Genomic DNA, 10,294 nt, shown 5'->3' with positions numbered 1-10,294 from the left:
TCCTTCCTTCCTTCCTTCCTTCCTTCCTTCCTTCCTTCCTTCCTTCCTTTTTCTTCTTCTCTTTCCACCCACCTTTTTATTTTTCCAGGCTGGCTTAATGAACAGTCTAGTGATAGAAAGTGGTAAAAATAAGTTATAGTAGATCTATATAATCCTGTATATCCAGTATAATAGAATATTATGCAATAATTTCAAAGTATGTTTTTTGTGCTTCTTCAAATCTACCTCATGCCCCTCGTATTCTTCATCTTCATATTCTGTCATTTACCAAATCCTATGAAAGTAATCTCTCAGATTCATCCTTTGCTATCTCCTTCATCTTCACATCCTGTCATTAGCTGAATCCTAGAATTTTTCAAATTCATTATTTTCATTTATCCTACCATCCCCCAATTTCCCCTTAACAGAGCTATTCAAATAGCTGCCTGAGTTGGTCTTGTATTATTATTCTATCTAGCCAATAGGCTATTGCCATATTTTAATCATCCTAAAGCACAGTTCTCATCAGATTACTACCTGCTCAAAAACTCTCTGTTATTGGCTGCCCATTGCCTACCAACTTAATATAATAGCATAGTCTTCAGTAACTTGCAAATTAAGGCTCTAACCTGCTTTTTTAGTTCTCTTAAGCTCCACTCTACTCCTTAACTTTCTGCTTCCATGTCTTTTTTCCCACTATTTCCTTTGCCTGGAGTACTTAACTTCTTAGTCTGCCCTTTAGAAACCTACCATCCTTCGAGGCCCAATTCAGATGCTACCTTTCCATTTTCACTACTCTTATCTAAGTGTCTCTTCTCCCCCTTATCTATATTATAAATTCCTTAAGTTCAAAGACTGTGTCTTAAAATTATCTGAGTTTTTAACACAGTGCCTTGCTATTATAAATATTTGGTAGTTTTAATTGTGCAGTAAATACTTCCATTTATGAAAATTTCTGTTTTCTTGTCTCTAGTTAAAGAAGAGGGTAAGAGTCCTAAAGCTGAGTGTTGGTCCCAAAAAATGTCCAATAAGCAGGTAAGCTTCCTTAAAATCAAATTTCTGGTTACCAGTTTTTTAATGCAATTTGTGGCTCTGTAGCATTGTACTGAATTTCTAAACCTTTTCAACCAAATTTATAAGATATGGGACCAGAGGGTCACTGAAGTTAAGCTGACAGTCACTTGGATGGGAGTTTGTACACCTAAAGTCCCAGATTTGGAACTAGAAGCACCTGAAATCCTGATTCTCTCATTTAATAGTTGGGTGGCCTTGAGCAATTCACTTTGCCTCTCACAGTCTCAATTTTCTCATCTTTAAGTGGAGATAAAAATATCAATCTCTTGGCCAGGCGCGGTGGTTCACACCTGTAATCCCAGCACTTTGGGAGGTGGGTGGATCACCTGAGGTCAGGAGTTCAAGACCAGCCTGGCCAACGTGGTGAAAGCTTGTCTCTACTAAAAATACAAAAAAATCAGCCGGGCGTGGTGGCATGTGCCTGTAATCCCAGTTACTTGGGAGGCTGAGGCAGGAGAATCACTTGAACCCGTGAGGCGAAGGTTGCAGTGAGCCAAGATTGTGCCACTGCACTCCAGCCTGAGCAACAGTGAGAATCTGTCTCAAAAAAAAAAATTAATCCCTTGTAGTTGCTCCCAGTATATATGGTCTTTGATGTGTGTGTGTGTGTGTGTGTGTATACACATATATATACACACGTAGACATTATATATGGTCTTATATATACACATAGACATATATATATGGTCATATATATATACATACACAGACGTGTATGGTCTTACATATATATGTTCTTATATATATACACACACACATATATACCATATATATGACATATATATGGCTTTTTATATGTGTATATATTTACACACACACTTATATATAATATGGAAATATATGTTTACATATACAGTGGAAGTACATGGAACAAAATGGCAAACTTAGGCTAAATTCTGTGGAATTAGATTGGTGTGGGGGAAGCCGAGATCATTTATATTTTACTTTATATAGTCTCTGCTGTTTACAAGGATTTTGTATACATTTTATAATGAAAGAATAACAAAGTTTTGATCTAAAAAAATTTGACATGTGTATTTACTAGATGTGTACTTTTCTGTATGCCTATCATATTTTAATATATATATTTTTAAAATTGATCTCTTATAGTAATATATTAAATTTATAAACAGTGTCTTAGCTAAATATTTGGAACATAACAGGTAGTAAATGGAACCCATTAATGTTTAGATACCAGTAAACGGTTTAATTATTTGACTTTTAAGGCCCTCTCCTTTTGAAACTTATACTGTAATTTCCTTTCTTCTGGAAAAGGGATTGATAAACTTTTTGTGCAATAGACATCTTTGGTGAAGCCCATGGACTTTTGGCGAAGCCATTATTATTCTCAGAACAGTATTTTTAATGCTAAAATAAAATACATACGGTTTTAAAGAAAACCAGTTATACTGATATACAATTAGAATCACCAGTGTTGTGGTTTTCGTAGTTGATTTGGGCTGCTGTAATAACAATACCACAGACTAGGTACATTTGAACAATAAACATTTATTTCTCACAGCTCTGGAGTCTGAGAAGTCCAAGATCAAGGCACTAGCAGAATAATGTCTTTAATGCTAAAAAGATTTAAAAGAAAACCAGTTATATTGAAATACAGTTAGAATCTGGTAAAGTGCCATTGTCTGGTGGGGTCTCCCTTTCTGGCTTGCAGATAATGCGTCTTCTCATATTCTAATATGATGGAGAGAAAGAGCTCTCTTCTCTTTCTCTCATATAAGGACACTAATACCATCATGGGTGTTGCACCCTGAAGACCTCATCTAAACCCAATTACCTACCAAAGGCCCCACCTCCTAATATGATCCCATTAGGAGTTAGGATTTTAACAGAAGAATTTTGGGGGAATACAAACATGCAGACCATGTAAGTGGTTTGTTGCCTATATTAATAATTGCAGGAAATGCTAAATCTCATTTAGAGGTTAATGAAGATAAAGGTGTAATTTTCCCCATCCAAGTTTATAGGCACCCTTTTCTTACGATATAAAAGGGAAAATAGCACATAAAATTTTTTGCAACAATTCATTTAGAACACTATTACATGTTAACTACAAATATATTTGCACAAAAAGTTTATTCTTACTTTTTTTGTAGACTTTGGAAGGGCCTACCAAATATGATATTAAGCTATCAAAGAGAAATGAAAGTCCAGAAGTCTCAGAAACCCAAAAGGTTGTGACTGGTTATCCAAATGCTATTGTTACAGTAAAAAACTATTTATTCAAATTCTCTTCCCAAACTTTTAACACCTGGGAAGATGATTGAGTGAAATTGAATGACCATTTTTGTATATAAAACTCAGCTTTTTGTGTGTTCTTGTGTTATGCTTTCATCTTCATGCCCAAAATATTTATTCTTTTAGCCTAATTCTGGAATTGAGAACTTTTTAGCGTCTTTGAATATCTCCAAAGAAAATGAAGTACAGTCATCTCATCATGGGGAGCCTCCAAGTGAAGAGCATTTGTCACCACAATCATTTGCCATGGTTCGTATTTTCTAGGAACTTTCTTACTATGGTAATTTCTCGACTGTTGACCATGCAGACATATCCCATGCAAGTGTTCAAACACTTCCCTCGTGGAGGCTGGTATGTTACATCATTATTGTCATCTTGTGAGGAAGCCAGGCTACCCTGGGCAATTTAGCCATACTTTTTCTCTTTAGACCACAATTCCCCTGCTTTTCAAACATTGCTACTAGGTAACTGGGGTAAAAGTTAAGCAGGAGGATAAGTATCATTTCTATATCAGAAATGTGGGTGGTGGGTTTTTTTCAGTTTCTATCTGAATGTAGTTAGTGTCTTAATTTTTAACAATGGAATTCTTTCCAAGAAAGATCAGTAAGTTCTATAACTCTAATGTTGACTTTCTTCTCTCCACCCTCACCATCTCCATGTGAATCATTTTCAAAAAGAAGGGAACACGGATGCTTAAAGAAATTCTAAAAATTGATGGCTCTAACACCGTGGACCGTAAGAATGAAATGAAACAGATTGGTAATGAAATCCCTGTTTCCTCTATTAGAAGAGATGAATATGGATTACCCTCTCAGCCTAAACAAAGTAAGAAATTAGGTAAGTAAACTAAATACCATTACCAATAATATCATTTTAAAAATTCATTTGGTTCTTTTTATTGGGTACTTTTAAAGATAAAACTACTTTTATTTTAATTAATTTGTTTGTTTGAGAGATGGTGTGTCCCCATATTGGCCAGGCTGGTCTCAAACTTCTGACCTCAGGCAATCCTCTCACCTCAGCCTCCCAAAGTGCTGGGATTACAGGTATATGCCACCACATCTGGCCCAAAACTACTTTTATTCTTAAAACTATAATTTTTATACTTGTTTCAGTTACATAATAATGTAACTGGCCAGGTGTGGCTCATGCCTGTAATCCCAGAACTTTGGGAAGCTGAGGCAGGCAGATCTCTTGAGCTCAGGAGTTCAAGACCAGCTGGACAACATGGCAGAAACTCCATCTCTGTAAAAAATGAAAAAGTTAGTGGGTGTGGTGGCTTGTGCTACTGGGGAGGCTGACATGGTAGGATTGCTTGAGCCCAGGAGGTGGAGGTTGCAGTGAGCCAAGATCATGCCACTGCACTCCAACCTGGGCAACAGAGACAGACCCTGTCTCAAAAAAAAAAGAAAAGAAAAAAAGAACAGTAATAATATAACCATGTAACCAGTAGATCTACAGTCACTAAATGTCTTCTTGTGATTACTTAATTGTAGTGTTATAGATATTCATTCTGTAGACATCCAAACCTTTAAAAGTTTGCACATTCTAGCTTTTGTCCTCAGTAATTTAAAAATGATCATGTAACTTAAATACATTATTTAACTTTTCTGAAATCTTGTTTGTTATTTATAAAATAATACATTGCAAATTACTTGTGACAGTTATATAACATGTATAAATATAAAGCAGTTAGCACTATGTCCAACACATTGTAGGTGCTAATAATTGATACTAATATGTTAAAATAACCGTTGTAAAAATAGAAAAATCTACAAAATCGATTAAAAATAATTAATAGAGTTAGCTATAGGAAAGTGGGTCATAATCTTAAGTCTGTAAAGCCTATAACATAACATGTGGCACATAACTGGATTTCAGTAAATATCCGCCATATTTGTTCCTACCCTTATACTTTAGCATTTTATCTGTGTAATGATCTGCCAAAGGCAGCCAGGAAGAATGACTGATACAAAAGTGGATGTGGGCAGAAGTTTCTCAGAGAAGTGAAAAACATTTTTGAATAAGCAGATCTAAGTGTATTAAAGATCAAAACCTGGAATTGGCCGGGCGTGGTGGCCCACGTCTGTAATCCCAGCACTTTGGGAGGCCGAGGCGGGTGGATCACCTAAGGTCAGGAGTTTGAGACCAGCCTGGCCAACATGGTGAAACCCCCTCTCTACTAAAAATACAAAAAATTAGCCGGACGTAGTGGCAGGTGCCACCAAGTAGCTGTAATCCCAGCTACTTCAGAGGCTGAATCAGGAGAATCGCTTGAACCCGGATGGTGGAGGTTGCAGTGAGCCGAGATCGCGCCATCACACTCAAGCTTGGGCAACAAGAGCAAAACTCTGTCAAAACAAAAACAAAAAAAACCTGGAATAAAAGCAGAACCTTGTCCCATTTATATTTCAATGATAATTAATTAAAAATTCCAAAAAGTATTAGGAAACTGATTATTTATTATAGTGACAGACGCTCTCCTAAAATGGAACCAAATAAATTTTAAGACAAAATTAGATAAAGATGGTCCCATTGTCAAAAACAAGTTTTACTTTGTTTCAGTATAGGAAAAAAAAACAAAACTCATAGGCTTTAGAGTCTTAGGATCACTAGCTCAGAATCCACCCCCTGTTATAGAACTAACTGGCTCCGTGACTTTGAGCAAACCACTTAACTGCTTTTTAAATCTATATTAGCAAGAATATATTAATTAATTCTTCAATGAGGTATGCTCTCGTTCTGTTAGTGAGTTTGTTAATCATAAAGAATGTGAACACTCAGAATTTTAAAATTATCTTCCATATAAAAACACTTAGAAGACAATTTCAAAAAAAACTTTTAATATTTCAGAGCAACAAAAATATTCATCCATGTGTCTCAGAATGTAAGGCGGAATTGCAAGAATTGAGATGGAAGCCAAAACTTCAAAACTTAAGGATTAATTATATTTCAGCTCAAGAAAGCCATTTGTTTATTCATTCTTTTGTTGTTTTATTTTTCTCTTCTTCTGCAAAACAAGAAAGCTATTTGTTCAACTTCTACCTGTAACAGTACCATGTAGTCATTAGCTGCTCAAAGTTTTAATTTTTGGCAATTAGGTACTTATCATATTTTAAAATCTTTATCTTAATTTATCATTAATCAGTTATACTCATTGAAAAACCTTTACTGAAGTCGCAATAATTTTAGGAAGTACTAAATAGTTCTGTATATGTGCTTCGTGGAAGACTCATCCTTTTAATGCAGTTGGTGGCTCTATAGCATCTAACTGAATTTCTCAGGCTTTTCAACCAAATTTATAAGGTGTGTGACCAGAGGGCCACTGAAGGTAAGCTGACAGTCACTTGGATGGGAGATTGTACTGCTAGAGTCCAGGATTTGGAACAAGAGGCACCTGAAATCCTGATTCTGTTATTTAATAATGGGTGGCCTTGAGCAATTCACTTCACTTTTTAGCAGTTTCCTGCTTGCTCTTCTATAAAACCCTACAATAAGTTCATAATTTGAGATAGTATTTTATTAATACAGATAGACTCTTTTCTCTTTTTTGGTAGCATCTTATGTGAACAAGCCTCACAGTGTTCATGAGTACCATAATGTGCAGTCTATGGACAATGTGTGTTGGCCTGCCCCCAGCCAGATCCCTCCTGTATCCACACCAGTAACTGAACTTTCTCGAATTTGTTCCCTTGTTGGAATGCCACAACCTGATTTCTCCTTTCTTAGGACGCCGCAGGTATAGTATACTACTGTTCCATTTATATAAATTATTTAACATTAAGCTTAAATAGGTTGAAAATGTTTAGCTAGAAAAAATGTAATGGGGCCTAATTTTCTTAACTTTATGAGCAGCATAGATTTATGCTTTTTACCCTAGCTCTAATATTTATACATAACCAAAGCCCTAAGAGAGACTGACAGGGAGGAACTGGGCTACAGGTATCCTGGCAAGATTACTCAGACTAATAGAGCCAGGGATCTTGGCCTGCAGTAGCAGTTTTCACACTTTTTGGTCTCAGAAACTCCACACTTTTTTTGGAGGACCCCAAAGAGATTTTGTTTGCTTATATCCATATTTACTGTGTTCGAAATTAAAACAAAAAAATTGGCCGGGTGTAGTGGGTTATGCCTGTAATTTCAGCACTTTGGGAGGCCAAGGCATGAGGACAGCTTGAGGCTGGGAGTTCAAGACCAGCCTGGCCAACATAACAAGACCTCTTCTCTACAAAAAAATATAAAATTAGCCACGTGCGTTGTGAGCCTGTAGTCCCAGCTGCTCACAAGGCTGAGGCAGGAGGACAGAAGCCCAGGAGGTCAGGACTTCAGTGAGCCATGATGCCATGATTATACCATTACACTCCAGCCTGGGCAACAGAGCAAGACCTTGTCTCTGAAATATTTATTTATATATGTGTATATATATATAATTTTATCTATATAAAATATTATAAGTAAACCTATATGTTTATTAATCCATTGTTTATTAAAAATAACTTTCACCTGATAGGCATCTGTAGGCATCTGTAGAACATTTCATCCAACAGCTGTAGAATACACATTCTTTCCTCAACAAATGCAACATTCTCAAGGATAGACCAAATATCCTTGGATATTGGTCCAAGGATAGGCCACAAAACAAGTCTCACAAAATTCAAAAAATTAAAATTCAATCAAGTATCTTTTCTGACCATAGTGAAATAAAACCAGAAATCAATAACAAGAGGAACTTTGGAAACTGTATGAATAAATGGAAATGAAACATTATGTTTCTGAATGGCCATTGGGTCAATGAAAAAAGGGAAAATTTTAAATTTTCCTGAAACAAATGAAAATGGAAACACAACATACCAAAACCTAAAGGATACAGCGAAAGTAGTACTAGAAGGGAAGATTATAGCAATAAATCCCTACATCCAAAAAGTATAGAAACTTCAAATAAACAACCTAACAGTGTGTCCTGAAGAATTAGTTCCAGCAGTCACACTACTGGGTATCTATCTAAAGGAAAAGAAATTGCATAAAAAACATACCTGACTTGTGTGTATATTGCAGCACTAGTCACAATAGCCAAGATGTAGAATTAACCTACGTGTCCATCAACAGATGATCGGATACAGAAAATGTGGTGTATGCATACACAATGGAATATTGTTCAGACATTTAAAAAAGAATGAAACCATGTCTTTTGTAGCAACATGGATAGAACTGAGGCCATTATCTTAAGCAAACAACTCAGAAACAGATACCACATGTTCTCATTTATAAGTGGGAGCTAAATAATGTGTACATATGGATATAGAGTGTGAAATAATAGACATTAGAGACTTGGAAGGGTGGGGAATGGGCGGGGAGTAGATGGTGAGAAATTACTTAATGGCTGCAATGTACGTAATTCAGGTGATGAATATAAGAAAAGCCCAGACTTCACCACTGTGCAGTAAATCCATGTAACAAAATTGCACTTGCACCCCTTACATTTATACAAATTTTTAAAATAAATAATAACTAGAAAAGCAAGAAGAAACCAAACCCAAAATTATTAGAAGAAAAGAAATGATAAAGATTGGGGCAGAAAGTAATGAATTGATACTAAAAATAGTACAAAAGATTGATGAAAGAAAAAGTTGGTTTTTTGAAAAGATAAGCAAGATCAACAAACCTTTAGCCGGACTGTAAAAGAGAGAATATCCATATAAATAAAATCAGGGATGAAAAAGGAGTCATTACGTCGGATATCACAGAAATTCAAAATATTTTTAGAGACTATTATGAGCAACTATATACAATAAATTGGAAAACTTAGAAGAAATGGATAAATTCCGAGACGCATAAAACATACCAAGATTGAACCATGAAGAAATCCAAAACTTAAGTAGAACAACAACATTAACAAGATGGAAACAGTAGTAAAAAGTCTCCTAGCAGTAGTAAAAAGTACTTTTTACTCCTAGCAGTAGTTAAAAAGTCTCCAGGACCTGGTGTTTTCACTACTGAATTCTGCCAAACACTGAAAGAAGAGCTAATAACAGTTCTACTCAGACTGTTCCAAAAGCTTGAGGAAAAAATACTTCCAGACTTGCCAGTATTACCCTGATACCAAAACCAAAGAAAGACATAACAAAAAATGAGAACTACAGGCCGATATATCTGATGAACTAGATATAAAATCTTCAGCACAGTACTAGTGAATTGAATTCAACAGCACATTTAAATGATAATTCATCATGATCGAGTGGGATTCATCCTAGGTATGCAAGGATGTTTCAATATATGCAGTCAATAACTGACACTTTAACAAAATGAAGGACAAAAACTATATGATCATTTCAATACTTACTGAAAAAGTGTTTGATAAAATTCAACATCTCTTTTTGATAACTCTCATCAAACTGGGTATAGAAGGAACATACCTCAACATAATAAACAGCAACAAACCCACAGCTAGTATCATACTGAATGGGGAAAAAATGAAATCCTTTCCTTTAAATTCTGGAAACAAGACAAGGATGCCCAGTTTCACCACCGTTATGCAATATAGTACTGGAAATGCTTGCCAGAGCAATTAGACAACAGAAAGAAATAAAAGGCATCCAAAGGGGAAAGGAAGGAGTCAAACTGCTCTTGTTTGTAGACAATATAATCTTATATTTAGAAAAAACTGTTAAAATTGATAAATTCAGTGGAGTTGTAGGATACAAAATCAACAGTCACATTTCTATATGCTGACAGCAAACAATCTGAAAAAGAAATCAAGAGATTAATCCCCTGCACAATAGCTGCAAATAAAATACCTAGAAATTAATCAAATTAACCAAGGCAGTGAAAGATCTCTACAATGAAAACTATAAAATAATGATGCAAGAAATTGAAGAAGACACAAAGAAATGGAAAGATTGTCCATGTTCATGTATTGGAAGAATCAATATTGTTAAAATGTCTAAACCACCTCTAAGCAATCTGCAGATTCAGTGCAACCCCTCTC

General features: G+C 35.4%; 1 protein-coding gene across 1 annotated transcript in view; it reads left to right on the top strand.

Moving 5' to 3' along the window:
* LOC105555639 (5'-3' exoribonuclease 1) overlaps positions 1–10,294 on the top strand; it is a gene marked incomplete at its 5' end in the record, with an annotated part of 100,615 nt that overhangs the window by 71,156 nt on the left and 19,165 nt on the right. The window contains 4 exons of the mRNA XM_012002666.1: positions 953–1,014; positions 3,436–3,558; positions 3,990–4,146; positions 6,867–7,048. Of these exons, the coding sequence (XP_011858056.1) occupies positions 953–1,014; positions 3,436–3,558; positions 3,990–4,146; positions 6,867–7,048 (524 nt within the window). The remainder of the gene's footprint in view (positions 1–952; positions 1,015–3,435; positions 3,559–3,989; positions 4,147–6,866; positions 7,049–10,294) is intronic.

This window comes from Mandrillus leucophaeus, unplaced genomic scaffold (assembly GCF_000951045.1).
Source record: "Mandrillus leucophaeus isolate KB7577 unplaced genomic scaffold, Mleu.le_1.0 Scaffold693, whole genome shotgun sequence".
NCBI classification, from domain to species: domain Eukaryota; kingdom Metazoa; phylum Chordata; class Mammalia; order Primates; family Cercopithecidae; genus Mandrillus; species Mandrillus leucophaeus.
Note: the sequence above shows the minus strand (reverse complement) of the source record. Positions and strands in the feature narration are given on the sequence as shown.